This window comes from Xiphophorus maculatus, chromosome 11, assembly GCF_002775205.1.
Source record: "Xiphophorus maculatus strain JP 163 A chromosome 11, X_maculatus-5.0-male, whole genome shotgun sequence".
NCBI lineage: Eukaryota > Metazoa > Chordata > Actinopteri > Cyprinodontiformes > Poeciliidae > Xiphophorus > Xiphophorus maculatus.
In genome coordinates, this window is record NC_036453.1 from 31,893,391 (window position 1) to 31,911,086 (window position 17,696).

At 43.7% G+C, this 17,696-nt stretch overlaps 2 protein-coding genes across 14 annotated transcripts in view; one reads left to right on the forward strand and one right to left on the reverse strand.

Annotated features, from left to right (window-relative positions):
* The window catches only part of tiprl (TOR signaling pathway regulator), a 48,072-nt gene that overhangs the window by 12,642 nt on the left and 17,734 nt on the right, over positions 1–17,696 (forward strand). For all 10 annotated transcript variants that reach the window (XR_002753528.1, XM_023342932.1, XM_023342938.1 and 7 more), the window contains 2 exons: positions 16,100–16,195; positions 17,497–17,559. Coding sequence is in view for 9 of the 10 variants with exons in the window: in XM_023342932.1 (XP_023198700.1) it covers positions 16,100–16,195; positions 17,497–17,559 (159 nt within the window). In the remaining variant the exon portion in view is untranslated. The remainder of the gene's footprint in view (positions 1–16,099; positions 16,196–17,496; positions 17,560–17,696) is intronic.
* Positions 2,992–17,696, reverse strand: part of LOC111610154 — a 66,728-nt gene continuing 52,023 nt past the window's right edge. For all 4 annotated transcript variants that reach the window (XM_023342942.1, XM_023342943.1, XM_023342945.1 and 1 more), the window contains 2 exons: positions 14,017–14,087; positions 2,992–10,328 (listed from right to left, as the gene is read on the reverse strand). In XM_023342942.1, coding sequence (XP_023198710.1) covers positions 5,559–6,479 — 921 coding nt within the window. In that variant the 5' untranslated portion in view covers positions 6,480–10,328; positions 14,017–14,087 and the 3' untranslated portion in view covers positions 2,992–5,558. The remainder of the gene's footprint in view (positions 10,329–14,016; positions 14,088–17,696) is intronic.

Below are 17,696 nucleotides of genomic sequence, written 5' to 3' on the forward strand. Positions count from 1 at the left end.
AGAGATGGGGAAGCGGCTTGACGACATTGTTGCAGACCTGAAAGATGTAATGAACAGAGTTGAGGAGGCTGAGCAGCAAATAACCGAGGTAGAGGAATTCAACATGGACGTCAAAGACATGCTGAGCCACACGCTCCAGCTACAAGAAGACCTACAAACGCGTCTAACAGACCTGGAAGCCCGTTCACGCAGGAATAATATTCGTATTCATGGGGTCACAGAGGGAGAAGAAGGCGACAACTTGCAAAGATTTATAGAGAATTTTATTAAAACTGAACTCTCCGTCATGGACATCACGCTGGGCATATAGCGCTGCCACCGGTCACTCGGGCCTAAACTGCCGTCCGGCTCCAACCCCAGATCCATCGTGATACATTTTCTGGAGTATACCACGAAGGAACTAGTTCTTCGTTCTACATGGGGTAAGAAAGTGATACAGCTGAAAGGAAAGCGCGTGTTCTTCGATCAAGATTTCCCCAGTGATAACCTCGCTAAACGTAAACATACAATCCCATCAGGAAGCTTTTAAAAGAGAAGGGACTTCGCTTCCAGACCATGTACCCATCCAGACTTCGTGTGTTTTACCAGAACGGCCACAGGGTTTACAACAGTGCACAGGATGCGTCTGACGACGTGAGGAAGAGGAACATGTTTGAAGCGGCGGACAAACCAACGGAGGACGCCTCCCAGCCCAAACCGAGAGCCTTCTCCCGGGAAGGAGCGAGCGGAACCCAGCGGTGGACCTGGGAAATGCGAGTGAAACATATTCAGGAAAAACTTAGGGCCTTTAGGAGCAACGACAACACCCTGTAACTTTCTTGTGAATTCCTCTGTAAAGTATGAGTATTACAACCGCAGATCTGGGAACAGGCATTCTTTCTCCAAGGGTGCTGCCTTGATGGACGAGAGACGAGGGGCAGCACCGCAAGGAGCCCCCTGGGATTCTAGGGACTTTCCTCACTACTCTGAAGGTGGACTGGTACTTCACTCTTTGAAGTCACGTATGTTATGTGTTTTGTTTTTGCAGACCCCCCCTTGTTCACCAGAGCATTTGGAAAATAATAGGTATTCCTTGTTTGTATACTAATGACAGAAGTGAAACAACAATATAAGGTAATTACTCTTAATGTTAACGACTTACATAATCCCATTAAGAGAGGCAAAGCTCTTGCAAAGATGAAACAAGAAAAGCAAGATATAATTTTTTGGCAAGAAACATCTTTCAACTGCTGAACATGAAAAATTGTGCAAAATGGGGTTTAAAAATGTGTACTTCATATACAAAAAGCAGCTCTAGAGGAGTAGCGATTTTATTGTCTAATAGGCTGAATTTTTAGTTCTCCTCACAAATTAAAGACAAAGAAGGACAGTATATACTGGTCAAAGGATACATAGATCATAAAGAAGTCACCTTACTGAATGTGCATAGACCACCTGGAAATAATAAACAGCTTATTAGGAAAATTTTGGACATAATTGCAACAGAAGTATCTGGGATATTGATATGCGGGGGAGAATGGAATGTTCACTTCAATCCTTTTCTGGACTCAACCAGTAAAATTACAAAGGCTCAGACAGGAGTAATATACATTAAAAGAATGTTTAAAGAATTAGGGTTGGTGGATGTATGGAGGAACTTGCAAAGAAACCCTGTGGAGGCTTAATAATAGTTTACTAAATGATACTAAATTTGACAGCTTCGTAGAAAAAGAATTCAAAGACTATATAGACCACAACGACACAGAGGACATCTCTCCCTGTATTTTATGGGATGCAGCAAAGACTGTTCTGAGAGGGAAGTTAATTATTTGGTCCTCCTATAAGAAAAAAAGAAAAAGAGAAACGGTTAAAAGATCTTACTATAAAATTAAAATCTCTAGAAATACAGCATATGGAAAATAACAATGACCACACCCTACTACAAATAAGAGAAACAAAACAAGCTCTAAACTGCTTATATGAAGACCAAAGCTAGAAGACATGATAAAAATCAAGAACAACTATTGTAATAAAAAAGGTAACATAAAAACAAACAAAACAAATAACATCAAATAGTTTTTTTTGTCGTGGAAAAAAAAACTATTTCCAAGCACTGTTCAGGTGAAATCACTCAATCTGGTTTATTCATATATTGTGCACAACTCAGAGAGCTCACAGGACAGTCAATAATGAAGCAAGTCTGAAACGGAAAGCTCTGTCAGACGAAGACAACACATGAGTTTTGTACAAAGGGATAAGGCATCCAAAGCCTGGGAATCAGACTGGTTCCCATGCAGCTGGGGAAAAACAACGTCCAACCTTGTGCATGTAACCCAAACAGCTTTAACTTGGTGGGAATATACAGAACTTAGAATAAACATATAGCAATACAACTAGCAGGTGTGACCTAATTGTAATTTTTCCACATCATTTCCCCCCTTTTGATTATAAGTAAATATGTAATATTTAATATTAATCATCATTTCCCTCTGAGGTTAAAAGATACAACATAACACTATCCTGGAAGATGTAAGAAAAGGAGAAAAAATGAAAATAAAAAACGCCCAAAAAAACAAAAACGCAAAGAATGAAAACAACAATAATAATCCATCCATCCATTCATTTTCTGTTCACCCTTTGTCCCTAATGGGGTCGGGAGGGTTGCTGGTGCCTATCTCCAGCTACGTTCCAGGCGGGAGGCGGGGTACACCCTGGACAGGTCGCCAGTCTGTCGCAGGGCAACACAAAGACATACAGGACAAACAACCATTCACACACACACACACCCCTAGGGAGAATTTAGATAGACCAATTAACCTAACAGTCATGTTTTTGGACTGTGGGAGGAAGCCGGAGTACCCGGAGAGAACCCACGCATGCACAGGGAGAACATGCAAACTCCATGCAGAAAGACCCTGGCCGGGAATCGAACCCAGGACCTTCTTGCTGCAAGGCAACAGTGCTACCAACTGCGCCACTGTGCAGCCCAACAAGGCTGCACAGTGGCCCAACAATAATAATAATAATAATAATAATAATAATAATACAGACCTTTGGGCACTTAAATAACTTAAAAACAACATTATATGTAGGAGAAAACATAAGATACAGAAACCCTTCAGCTGTGAGTTTGACAATGAGGAACAGCAAAAACAAAAACAAGATTTTAGTTAAAATCATAGACAAAAAAACAAACAAACACATATACACAAGATACGAAAACCTACCGGCATTCACTTATTCAACCCTGTAACAATATCACTGTGTTAGGTAGGAAAACTTATCTTGCAACCCCTCCTTGCCAGGGAGACGGTTCTGTATATGTGCTAACCAGGATAATCACGGAGACATCACACCAACGATTGAAGACATGATAAAAATCAAGAACAACTATTGTAATAAAAAAAGGTAACATAAAAACAAACAAAAGAAATAACATCAAATAGGGTTAGGGTAAGGTAAAAAAACCAAAAATCAATGTCGAACAAAAAATTTAAGCTCAGTAGAAAACACCCCTATAAGTAGCTAGAAAAACAATTCAATCTGGAGAGACTCAGACGGAGAAAAACAGCGATTAAGAGGTTTATTGATACACACAGATTTAAAAGTTCTTTGGCGCTTGGGCCCCGGCTGTGGACATCGAGCTGTGTATTGCGGTAGGCTCGGATGAGCATTCCTGATGTAGATTAGGAATGTCATTCCCCCCGGGCCCGACACTGGTGGTGGAGGTCAGTGGATGATGAGTGCCTGGAGAGTCAGGAGAACCGAGGTGGAGAAGGGGTGGAGGAGGGTTGAGCGCGGCTGGAAAGCGGAAGACGCCGTGGATGGAGGTCCTTATCAGCTGGGTCTCGGTCGGTGATTAGGCGAGGCGTGGCTTGGTCCAGCGTTGATAGGTCGGCGGCGATATGCGGGACGCGCCGATTGGATGATGCGGGTGTGGCTAAAGAGTCTTCCAGTTTGAATTTGCGCCTAGGCTTCATTTCAATCTGGAGAGACTCAGACTGAGAAAAACAGCTATTAAGAGGTTTATTGACACACACAGATTTAATAGTTCTTTGGCGCTCGGGCCCTGGCTGTGGACATCGAGCTGTGTATTGCGGTAGGCTCGGATGAGCATTCCCGATGTAGATTAGGAATGTCATCCCCCAAAAAGGAGGCTGAGGCCGGGGCCGGGGAATTAGAATCGGGAACGGTTAGAAATGAGGAGGAGTTATGCTAGCTCAGGGCTTACAGGCTGAATTAATAAGATTATAGTGGGTGATGTTACTATAAGGGGGTATATTATGAAGCTGATGATTGAAGTCAACTAGGGCTGCCGCTAGGCATGTATTAGCGAGATGCTGGTAGGTGGAGGACGCTGGGATGTTGCCGGGCTTGAAATGACGGGATGTTGGTAGATGGAGGTCAACGGGGGATGCGGCATAACATGAGTGGTAGGGTGCTGGTTGATGAAGGCCAGCTGGGGAGCGGTGTAGCGTTAGACCGCAGGGCGCTGGTGGGTGAAGGCCAGCGGGAAACGGTGCAATGCAAACGGCAGGGAGCTGGTAGATGAAGGCCAGCTGGGGCACCGCTCACGTGAAATGACTGTATACTGGTAGATGAAGGCCAGCTGGGGACGCCGCTGTGCGTGCTAGGCGGGATGCTGGTAGATGAAAGCCAGCTGGGGTGCGGCTCGCATGAAATGATTGTCTGCTGGTAGATGGAGGCCAGCTGGGGCCGCCGCTGTGCATGCTAGGCGGGATGCTGGTAGATGAAGGCCAGCTGGGGATGCTGCTATGCATTCAATAGCTGAAAGCTGGAAGATGAGGCCAGCCAGGGAGCCGCTATGCATGAATAATGGGGTGCATGTAGATGGAGGCTAGCCGGGGATGCAGGTGGAAGGGAAACCGGCTGGGACGCCACTATACGTGAAATGGCAGGTGCTGGTGGATTGAACGCGCTGGGGTGATAAGGAGAAGCTATGGATAAGATTGCTGATAGGAATATGATCCCCCAAAAGTGAGGGCTGGGGCTGGGAGCTGAAGCTGGGAATCAGGGACTTGGAGAGGTAGAGAAGACGGGAGAAGATATACTTCCTTGGGGCTTACTGGCTGGGGCTTTACGGAGTCTGGCGTTACTGTGATAGGGAAGGATGACGTGAGCTGGTAAATGGGGCTGTCGGGGGTGCCGCTAAGCATTGGATAATGGGATGCTGGAAGGTAAGACCAGCTGGGGCGTTAATATGGGATAGCGTTGGCGAGAGGGGGGGCTGGTTGCGCGTAGCTGGGATAGAGGGAGAATAACGGTAATGATAATAATAATAATAGTAATATTTTTTTTTATTGATAATAAGAGTAAGAATAATAGAAGTAGAAAGGGACTAGACAAGAGTTAGAAGGAAACTGCCTGCCGAGGAGATGAAGTACTAGATGTAAGAGTAAACTCACGGGGTGACGGGTAAGGATGCAGGCGGGAGATGAGATTATACTGGAATGAAACCTGAAATGAGGATGTGAGGACAGAAAGGGGGATTAACTTAAAAAGGACATACGCTAGCATGGGGTAGACCAACCACCACCAGTCAATTGCGCAGTGCTTACCTAGGCACTGAGAGAGCGTTGGGCTGCAAGAACGGATGAGAGGTCCGGGCGTATGTAAGAGGAGAATACTGAAGATGACCATTGACCAAGCAGCTGGAGGGATGTAGAGGGGATGCCCTGGACTGCTGCGGATGTGGCGGCACCTATTCTGAAGGAGTGACCTGAGAAGTGGCTGGGAGGGAGGTTGCATGTGGCTAGGAGTTGTCTCAGGTGTTTAAGGAACCATGTAGTGGTCATGGGAGAGCCTTCGGGGGTTAGGAACAGGGACTCGGATGGGAAACTGATCTTACGTCTTAGGAGGGCGAAGTGGAACATGGCTAGGAAGGGACAGAAAGGGCCGTTGTTACGTGCCACGACGATAGAACAGGCACCTTTGGATTTAGAATGCTTTAATGATAGGCTGAAAAAGTCTGGATGAAACTTGAGGTCTGAAACTGCTAGGTCTCTAGAAGGGACGATCAGGTTGCTAGGGGTGGTGAATTCCCCCAGACGAAGGAGTCCATAAAAAGCTAGGAGGAAAGAGCTTGAAAGGAGGGACTTGAGATAAGGAGAATATGGGCTTAGGCTGAGGGTGGTGAGTAGGTTTTTGAGAATAGGGAGAGTGATTGGTTTTCGGTCGTTGGGAGGAGTGGGGTGCTGCTTAGCGATGCCTTTCAGTAGGAGCTTGACTGCATGGTTAGAAAAGAGACTAGGGGAGGAGGAGGGCTGGTGCAGCTGGGTGAAAAAGTTAATTCCGGCTAGGAGGCTGCGGAGATAAGAGATCTTAAAGTGATGATAGATGAAGCTATTGGTAATAAAGGCCATGACGGTGTCAACGAGGACGGGAACGAGAGGGATCTGGTGGGACTGGCAGAATTTGGAGAACTTACGCCAGGCGACAGAGTAAGATTTGAACGTGGAAGATGCTAAGCCATTTTTCATAAAGAATTTAGATGATTTGAGCAGGAATTGGAGAGGAGTAAGGGTTAGTTCAGGGCGAGATCCTCGAAGGAAGGTACTGGAGTCGAGAGAAGGTTGGCCGAAGGGCAGAGGCGTCGAAAAGTCTGAAATTGAAAGCGAGAAAGAACGTCGGCGATTATGTTAGCATGACCTGGGACATGGCGCGCGGAGAGGATAAAATTATTGATCACGGATTGCCACGTGATACGTCGTAGAAAGGGCATAATGGTTTTGGAGGAAGAACGACCTTTATTGATAGCTTCCACTACTGCGGCATTATTGCAGAAAGCTACGATGTGCTTACGCTCCCATAGACTTCCCCAGAGACGGCAAGCTACTGCGATGGGAATAATTTCATAAAAAGCTGAAGACTCAGTTTGAGAGATCAGAAAGGACCATTTCTTGGCGAACCATCTGCCCTGGAAAAACCCCCCGTAACCGGCAGATGGGGCGGCATCCGTGTAAAACTGGATAGAATCGGCGGAGAGAGTGACATCATCATAGAAAAAAAGAGATGCCGTCCCAGCAGTTAAGCAGTTTAGACCAGAAAGAGAGATCGGAGTGACAGCCCTCGTCTAGAGAGACCTGATCGAGTAGAGAAGGGACCGAGTTAGCTAGGTCGAGCAGCCTAGAGATAAAGGAGCGTCCTTGTGGGATAATACGCATGGCAAAGTTGAGGTGCCCGAGCAGGGATAACAGCTGACGTTTAGACAAAATGGCTAATTGGGAGGTAAGGAGTGGAGAGGAAGCGGGAAACTAATTCCTGGAACCTCGACGGCTTCAGGGATACGGGCAGCGGGGACAAACTGATTTTGGATGGGCATCTCTGCAGAGACTACAGAGGTGGAGAAAAGCGCAGTTGGGAAATGTGCAGATGCTTTCATTCATTGAAGTTATTGCAGATAGATACGTTATTGAATACCTGCACCTTCCTTCCGTGGCGGTCGAGGGGGCCGAGATTCATGAGGCGCTGTGGAGGAGCGGCGGTGGGATTAGATTTGAAAGGGAGAGAGGGGCAAAAGGCGCTTTGATGGCCAGAAGCGCCGCACTGGTGACAAGCAGCTGCTTGTGTGAGCATGACTAGGATTTCCATGTCCAGGGTGGCCCAGTTGAGACACTGACCAGAACGTGCAAGGACTGCGGCGGCTTTGCTAGCGAAAGCTTTGTGATACTGGTAGAACAGAGAGCGATCGTATTGCAAGTGGAGGTCGGCGATAAGGGCTAGGTAGGTGTCTAATTTGACTCGGTGTTCTGGGTATATAGAGCATAATACGTCTCTAAAAATACTGAATGCGGCTAGAAATTGACCAATAGACAGGTCCTTCGAGAGGTGGGGGTCTGATGTTTTAAGGATAGCTGTAAAATGTTCCGTAGAGGCGACGCTGTGGTCGACTTCAGGGGAGGGTAAGAGGATGGAAGCCAAATTAACGTACTGCCCTTGAAGTATCTTTGTGCGGAGTCTGGGAGACATGTTTGAGTATAGGGGAGTGTAAGCTGAGCCTGGTAGTGGGGGAAGGAAAACTGGTAAGCTGACGAATGCGGAAAATGGGATGAGGGGAAGAGAAATCAAAAGAGAAGAAAAAAAAAAGATAGACTTACCTAGAGGAAGCATTGGGCGGGCGTTGGCGAGGGTGAACGTCGTAGGAGGTGGTTGAAAGGCGGGTTGAGAGGTGGAGGGTACGGAAGTGAGAGGAACTATGGACGTATTGGCGGTGCTGGAAACTTTGTGGTGCAGGAGAGCGGAGAGGGAAGGTATGGAGCGCTGGAGAGAGTCCATGGAGGAGACGAGGGTGGATGAGAAGAGGTGCAACTGGCTGAAATGGGGTGGGGGGGGTGGAGAGCGGTGACCTGAGGAAGGACCGGGAGCTTCTGAGATTGGATTCGAGGCGTGAGCGGTGGGATTTGGAGCAAGTAGGGAGGAAGGGCCGAGTGAGCATGAAGACGACTGAGAAAAAGAAGGGCATCCTTTGTGTCGTTTGGCGGGGGGAGCAGAGGATTTGCAGGATCTCTTCCCGCTGACCAGAGGCGGCAGGGGGGGGGATGGTTGGAGAAGAGATGGAGAAGAGTCACCGGGAGGCAGAAGTGCCGCGAGCGAGGCGACTTGGGGAGATTGAATGCCGGAGGTGAGGGCGATGCCTTTAAATCTGAGGATGGAAATGGGCGGACAAGGGATCCGAGCGCGAGGCCAGGCAAGCGCTGCGGCGAGCGGGTGAGGAGGTGGGGGGACCGAGATTCCCGAGAGAAGCAACCGGAGAACCCGATGGAATATCTGACTCGAAGTCGGACATGGAGGAAACGCTAGCTTGAGCGTGGCTGGAAAGCGGAAGACGCCGTGGATGGAGGTCCTTATCAGCTGGGTCTCGGTCAGTGATTAGGTGAGGCGTGGCTTGGTCCGGCGTTGATAGGTCGGCGGCGATATGCGGGATGCGCTGATTGGATGATGCGGGTGTCGCTAAAGAGTCTTCCAGTTTGAATTTGCGCCTAGGCTTCATTTCATACTGAAACACATATATGACTTTGAGTAATGTAAAATCAATGTCACAACAACAATGTTCAACAAGGTAAAACTCTACACCAAATAAACCTTAAAAGGGAAAAATAACATTATGCTAGATCAAAGGAAATGTAAAATCAAAACATAAAATGCATTTGCAGAAAATGTAGAAAGGACAAGCACTTGCTTTGTGAAACATAGACATTTCTGTAATGAGCAAAACAGGATAGGAAAACTAAGCTAGGATACTAGCTTGAAAATACAAATGATCATCACTATTTAAAGACTACAAAAAACTTTTTACATATTAACCTCCCATGCAGCCATTTAACATCTCTCAGTTCACGTAGAGGAGACCTTTCCACCTCATCAGAGGGAAATAAAACCCACCACCTGAGTGATACAAACAAACAACAAAAAAATAGCCAACACAAATGTCTGTAATTGGAACAAGATGAAGACGTCATGATGAAATACTTTTCGTCGCGTCACTCAGGAACTCTTTTAATATTTATTTTAAATCTTCACACCCCACTTCGACCACTCACCAGTGGACCAGCAATAGTTCGTCGGTTGGGGAGCCTTTTTTTTTTTTTCTTTTCACCCCTCCAGGGGGTCTTTTGTGGGCTCTAGTGTCCCTTATATGACAGTAGGCTGACAGGAAACGGGGAAGAAGAGGGGGGAAGACATGCGGCAAATATCGTCGGGTCCGGGAGTCGAACCCGCGACGGCCGCGTCGAGGACTCAAGGCCTCCAAATATGGGTCACGCTATCCCCTACGCCACCAAGGCACGCCCAGTTGGGGAGCCTTTTGACGTACAAAAGCAACCAATGTTCGTTGTTATGATCCCTCTCTGCCGTATTCCTTCGTTGTGTCCTTTCCTCTTTGGGTGTCAGAGGTTACTAGCACTTAACACCAATTGTAATGAAGGTTTTTTCAGTGATCCAGGAAATTAAACGTGGCTGTCTGCGGTGTCAGAGGTTATTAGCACTTAACACCAGCAGCAGTTAAGTAATTTGTCCTCATTCAGAAAGTTGCGCGTCGTCCTCCTCGGTCTGTCGTTCCGACGACTGGTGGACTACTGTCTCCCCGTCAGGATGAGTGTTCTCCTGAGGCTCCAGCACCCGTTTACAGTGGCTGGCATGAATCCACGTCGCCTGCTCTGCAACCTTAACAGCTGTAAGCGTGACGAGCAACACTTGAAAGTGTCCCCTCCAGCGTTTGGAGTTCCAACGCGTCCTCCGGAAGTCTTTCACCACAACCCAATCACCTGGCGTGATGGCATGGAGTGGTGTCTCGGCAGGATGCGGCAATGCGTCTTTCACCGTCTGAAAAACTTGAGAAAGCACATTCGACAGGTTTTGACAGTAAGACAACATTGCATCATCACAGATAGAAGTGGAAGGAAGGACCTTTCTCTGAGGCCCTAAACCCAAATTAGGAGGCCGGCCAAACAGGATCTCAAATGGACTGAGGTTAATCCTGGCTCTCCTCCGCATCCTCATGTAAGTCAAAACGATCGGTAGGGCCTTAACTCAAGACAGACCTGTTTCTTCACAGCATTTAGCTAGTTTGGTCTTCAAAATGCCGTTAACGCGTTCAACAGCGCCAGAACTTCGCGGGTGATATGCACAGAGAGTTTTCAAAGTTGTACCTAAAAACTTTCCCACTTCAGTTAATGCTGGATTAACAAAGTGTGTGCCATTATCACTGCTAATTCTGGCAGGAATACCCCAACGTGGGATAATTTCAGTCAGCAAAGCCTTAGATACTGTGTGACTGTCTGCATGCTTCGATGGGAAAGCTTCCACCCATTTGCTAAACATGTCAACAATAACAAGCAAAAATTTCTTCCCCTCAGCAGGGGATAGTTCAATGAAGTCCATCATCAAATAGTCAAAAGGTCTGTCAGGCGGAGGTTGTGCAACCTGAGATGTGCTCGCACCTCTCTCTGTATTGTGTGTTGCACAAATCATACATGCGTGACAGTGTCTTTGTGCAAAAGAACTGAATCCCTTTGTAAACCAGTGTGCTGTAAGTGCAGCAATCATTCCAGACTTCGAAACATGGTCAAAACCATGAGTTAGTTTTGCGAAGTGTGGAAAAAAATGTTTTGGAAGGCATGGTTTGCCATTCGGACCCATCCATATTCCATTTTCATAAACAGCCCCTGAGGATTTCCAAACACGCCTCTCTTTTCCTGAAGCAAAAGACTGTAGTGCTTCAATATCAGAGAGGGGAGGGGGAGAAGGTGAAGAAGTGTGGAAGGAGGGGCAGCTTATCATTGAAGGCCGCTGTGCAGCCTGTTTTGCTGCCATATCAGCTCTTGCGTTGCCACGGGCAATGGTATCATCAGAGTTTGTGTGTACCTGTCACTTAGTCACAGAGATGGGAGTAGGTAACATGATAGCATCTAACAAATCTGCAACTTGAGAAAAGTTCAGAATAGGTTTACCATCTGCTTTAAGGAATTTCCTGTTTCCAAATTACTCCAAAACTATGCACAATTTTAAATGCATAGTTTGAATCAGTAAATATTGAGGCAGACTTACCAGCTGCCAGTTTACACGCCTCTGTTAGTGCCTCAAGCTCAGCAGTCTGAGCAGAAAAGTGTTTGGTAAGGAGCCAGAAACTAGCGTTTCATGCAAAGAGCAAACAGCAAAGTCAACACGGTTAGTACCAGTAATAGGATCACGTGATGCAGAGCCATCAACAAACAGCACTAAGTCAGGGTTAGTTAGAGGTGTGTCACATAAATCAGGTCTGGGTGTGCAAACTTGTTCCAAGACTGCCTCACAATGATGAGGTTCACCATCATCAGGAGTCAGCAAAAGAGTTGCTGGATTAAGAATGGTGCAACGTTTCACAGTGACATTCGGCATATCCAGAAGAACAGTTGTATACCTTAGCAGAAAGATGAGAAGTTTTCTGCTCCAAAAGTATGATAGAAACAGAGTGTGGAACCAGTAAGGTGAGGTTGGTATGACCCACAATGTCACATGACGCAAGAACAGCTTTTTCTGCAGCAGCTACTGCACGTAAACAACCAATTAGCCCTTCAGCAACAGGATCTAGCTTAGCTGAAAAATATGCAACAGGTCTCAATTTTCCTCCATGTGATTGCAGCAGGACGGATGTCATGCAGCCTTTTTTTTCATCCACTGTTTGAACAAACGGTTTGTTGAGATCAGGAATGCCAAGTGTAGGAGCAGTCTGTAGTGCCAGCTTTAGCTGAGTAAAAGCAGCTTCAGCCTCTGGAGTCCATTGGACAGTGTCTGAAGCCTGGAGACCACTACTGAGAGCTCTCAAGGGACTCTCCAGAATTGAGTAATTCAGAATGAAGTTTCTGCTGTAAGATGTAATACCCAGAAAAGACAGAAGCTGTTTCTTTGTGACAGGCCTGGGTATGTTTTGAACAGCAGAAACACAATTAGGTGAAAGGGAACGACCCATTTTTGAAACAACATGACCTAAAAAGGTCACTTCTTCTTTGACAAACTGAAGTTTAGAAAGACTGGCTTTGTGACCCCCAGCATGAAGATGCTTTAGTAAGGCAACTGTGGCCTTTTCACATTGCTCTTTAGTTGGACTGCATAACAGAAGATCATCAACATACTGAATAAGAGCAGAACAGGTGGATGGGCTTTACCACACCTAGAGGACTTTTACAGAGGAGCGCAGATGAGAGTGTTAGTTGGTTGGTGTGACCCAACATGTGACACTAAATGGAAAGAGATGGACCTTTCTTATAGAGATATACCTCTACAATCCTGGCTCGGAGATCATTGTCTTATTAAAAAACATATAGATTCTGACCTAATACCCCTATGGATAAAAGTACCATTGGACATATGGCATAAAATATTAAAGCAAGTACAAAGTGAAAGAAGTGCTCGAATTCTAAGATGGCCTGCTTATGATAGAGATTTTCTCCCTGCAAGAATGGATAAGAGATTTACACAGTGGCCACAAAAAGGTATAACAAGTTACTGGAAGATTACAAAGAATAGTGAATTAAAAAGTTTTAAACAACTTCAAGATAACTATAACATGGAAAAATGTGACTTTTTTTAGATACCTCCAGCTAAGACACTACTACAATAAAAGTATAAAATCTTTGGAGGAGGACGAGACAGGTATACTTAAAATCCTATTAGATTCGAGCAACAGAAGACCTCTCAAAAAAAAAACAATATCCAAACCATACTCCTGTTACTCCTGTTACGGAGAGAAAATGTAATACAACATATATTAAGGTTAAATGGGAAAAAGAGGCCACAATAACAATAACTGACCATGTTTGGTTAAATATATGCAATTCTGTGATTCACACATCAAGTTCTGGCCTGTGGAAGGAATTTTCCTGGAAATGTATGGTGCGTTTTTTTGTTACATCTAACATTAAAAGTAAATATTGTAACGATACTGAAAAGACAAAATGTTGGAGGAATTGTGGAAATGTGTCTGCAGGACATTTTCATGTCTTCTGGGAATGTATTAAGATTGCATCCTATTGGTCAGAAGTGATAAAAGAAATCAATACTAAAATGGACTTAAATTTACGCTGTGATTTTACTGTGGTTTTCCTGGGTAATTTACCCCAGGAACTGAAGAAGTCTGATAGATATCTCCTACTAATATTATTAGCAGGTGCAAAGAAGGCTATAACTCGCAGGTGGCTTGATGTGGAATCACCGTCATGTTTGGACTGGAAGGACATAATTGAGGAAATCTACGTAATGGAGAGACTGACTTTTTCATTAAGACTTGCCACTTAGAAATACAATAAATACTGGAAGAAATGGATCACTCATCATAGCTTGACACCAACCTTATAATTAATGTAATTACCTATTTTCATATTTTTTTTATTTTTGTTGATTATTACTCAACTTCTTCTGTCACATGAGGTGCTCTGTAATTTTTATTAGAGGGGGGTCTAACTGTTCAATGTATGTATGTGTATCTATAAAACTGCTAAAATAACAAAAATAAAGTTAAAAAAAAAAGAATTGTGGTCATACCTTGGGATGTGGGGAGTCCGGTAATAAAATCTATGGCGATGTGGAACCAAGGATGCTGGGGTGGAGCGGATCTGCAGGTGGTTGAAGAGAAGGTTTATTACGAGCACAGACTTGAGAGGCAAAGACAAACTCCTTAATGTCTTTATGTAAGGACAGTCACCAGAAGCGACAAGAGATAAGTGGAATGGTTCTGCTAATACCTGGGTGGGCAGAAAACTTTGTGGAATTTAACCAGTGAATAAGACGAGAACAGGCGGAGGTGGGAACATAAGTCCTATTGGAAGGACTGTTACCTGGGTCAGGTTCATTCTGTAAGGCTTGATTTACAATGTCCTTTATCTCCCATGTGACCGCACCAACTGTACAGCTGGGGGGTAAAATGAAAGCCGGGGTCTCTTCAGCACAGTCGAGAGGGTTTGGTGTTCTTAGAACCTAGTCTATATGAAATGGAAATTAAACTTAGAGAAAAACATGATCTGCTTCTTGTCAGGAACTTTTCCTGACAAAATGAAGATAGCAAAGGTTTTTCCAGTCCATAAAAGTAGTGACAAGCAAATATGAACAAATTACAGTCCGATATCATTGCTACCATTATTTTCAAAAATTTTGGAAAAAATATTCATAAAACAGCTGGACTCCTTTCTTAACAAAAATAATATACTGAACGAGCACCAGTACGGTTTCAGAAATAACTGCTCCACAACTTTAGCTGTGATGGAATTTGTGGAAAATGTTGCTGCAGCAATTGACCAGAAGCTTAATACAGTATTGATCTATGCAAAGCATTTGATACCTTTGACCTGGTACGAACTGTATGGCCTACAGGGGGTTACATATCAGTGGTTAAAGAGTTACTTGAGTAATAGATTGCAATATGCACAAATTAATAACACAAGGTCACAAATTGAAATTGTAAAATGTGGTCTTCCTCAAGGCTCAGTTCTAGGACCTAAATTATTTATACTTTATTTAAATTATATTTTTGCAGTATCCAGTATTTTGAAGTTTATAATGTTTGCTGATGATACAAATTTCTTTTTCTCTGGAAAAAAATATGGATGAAATAATAAAAAGTAGAAGAAGAGCTAGCTGAGTTGAAAACATAGTTTGATTAGAGTAAGTTATCAAGGAAAAACTAATGATCATCTCACAACTCATGGCATTTTCTGGTAATCAGATCTATAATAGTGTAAAGTTATGCATAAATGGAGTTGAAATTGATTACTAGGGGGACCCGTATCTGATGGGCAAACGCACCTGTAATAAAAGAGATTTTAGAATTGTCATGGGGAAATGATTGGGGCGCATTGAAGTTAAAGGCCCTTGTGACCGCCACTTTCCCCAGAGAATTTATTTGTATTCGGAGCTCTGAATTCATGGGTAGAACTTATCTTTTGAGCTACTCTAACCCAATCAATGAAGCCATCTACCAGGTCATTTTACATCGCTCTATGATTCCTTCTGCTGATTTAAGTTTCCAGTAGAACTTACCAAAGGGTTCTAAAAACTGGCTAAATTATCTTGGTGTCACTGTTCTTCATTTGTCAGCAAACTGGCTTGTCCTGAATTTGACAAAGGAAGATTAGCGAGACCAGACCCAGCAATGCAGGCCATTAGCCTGGGCGTTCATTTCACCTCAGTTATGCCGTAGACAGATTGCATCAATGCCATGCCATAGAAGAAGGCCCTATAAAGGATTTAGTAGGCAGAAATAAACATGCTTACCAGAACCCTGACATTTTTGTTGAAAATATTCTGTTTTTACTTTACGTAAAAGTCTACTTGTGGTTTGAGGTTTTGTTTTTTATAAGCCATAACCAACAAATTTACAAGAGATGCTTAAAATATTTCACTGTACACACACTCAGTGACAAAAATACATAGAACCTTTTCATAATAATCAAATTTCTTGAAATGTAAAATAATATACAAAATGTAGAAAAAAGTTAAGGGGCTTGATGTATTGTAGTTCTGATAGAAAGCTAAAATTTTACAGTAGGTTTCAAATGCATATTGCTTCAGTTGGACATTTACTGAAGTTTAATAAATGTGCAACATCCTCCCTTTTTTTTTCAATACACAGAGAGTGATGCCATCCAGTTTCTTCTTATTGCAGCGTTTCTTCCTGCGTGTGGACGGAGTCTTGATTAGAATAAATGATACTCGTGTTTATTATGAGGTAAGTTGATGTACCAACCCAAATAAAGTGCTTACTGACAGAATGTAATATCGTGTAGTGCTTATTATGTCCTGATATGTTTATGTTCCTTAGCTATTTTCAGGTATCAGCCTTATTAACGACGCACTCTCAATAAGATCATTTTGTGTTCCTGGTTAGAATGGTCAGAAGAAAATGTGACTGACCGTAGCAAAGCCATAAACAAGCCTCCTCAGAGGTGTTTTGAGTTATTTACAGATTCTGAAAGTTTTAATTCAGAGTTTTTTAATTATGTCGAACTGGAAATTCGACCAAATTACCAATATTGAATAAACAGGTTCGAATCCTGTATGGGTTCCGTCAATTTTGCATTGGCACTTTGAGCCTGGGTCCCTCCCATTCCCTGGGATCCCGAGAACTGTGATTCCATTTGGGCTGGTCAGACAAGGCTGGTTTGAAGTCAGGTGTTTATTGGTTAATTTTCTGCAGAGGCGGGTACAGAGATGAGTCATCTGCCAGATTGCTTAGTTGGAGGTTGCGTTAGACTGTCCGACATGTTGACAGTCTAAACAATATGCACTGGTTTTTTTTTCACAATGCCTGGAATATGTTACTGTAGGTCAACATGCTAGTGCTAGGCTAGATGCTAACAATAGTATTTCAACTAGCTTTACCTTTTTAGCTCATTTTACCTCATAAACTGCAGTGCCCTTACAGTTTAGCTAGTAAGCACTGTTCTGCACTAATTTCTAATACTCTTTGGGTGGGATTCTCGCGTTGATTGAAAGTTTTTACTCCTCTTCAGCAGTTTTATCTTTATGCAAATGACAATTTGCATGATTTTGCTTTATTCTGCTGCTTTTGCCTACTTCCTGCATATCTGCAACACTTCTGAAGTTGACTAAATGCTTCTGTAATTTTCACCAAAATCATTCAGCTTTCAGCATTCACACTGCATTTTCACAGGAAATGCAAATAGTTCTAGTTATTATTTTTATTTCTAGGACTATTTCCATCTAAAACATGTCTTTGAAGAAACTTGTATATCTTGAGTTGCAACATTTCATTCTTCTTCTGAATTGATTGTATTTTGTCTGTATCTGTATTTTTTAATTGAATTCTCCCTATACCCTGGAGGCCCACTGTAACTCATTGTAGGATATTGCATTAGAACCAACTGTGGAATAGCAAGGGAATCACCTTAATGCAACCCATAAGCAGTAATTGGAATTTTGTCATATTTGCAGTAAAGTCAATATACTGAATGTACATGTATATTGGAAATATTAAGTGAAAATAAATTTTTACTGTTTAAATTTCAGGATGGAAAAGATTACATGCTGCGAGAGTTCAGTACCAGAGAAAATACAATAACAGAACTTAAGGTGGGTACTTCCATCATATTGTGATATGTATATATAGGAAAGAACTGTGACAATAGAGCATGAGCAGACCCTTACAAACTGTTATATGCCAAACAGCAGGGGTGCCCAACCTTTTTTGATCCAAGACCTACTTTTGA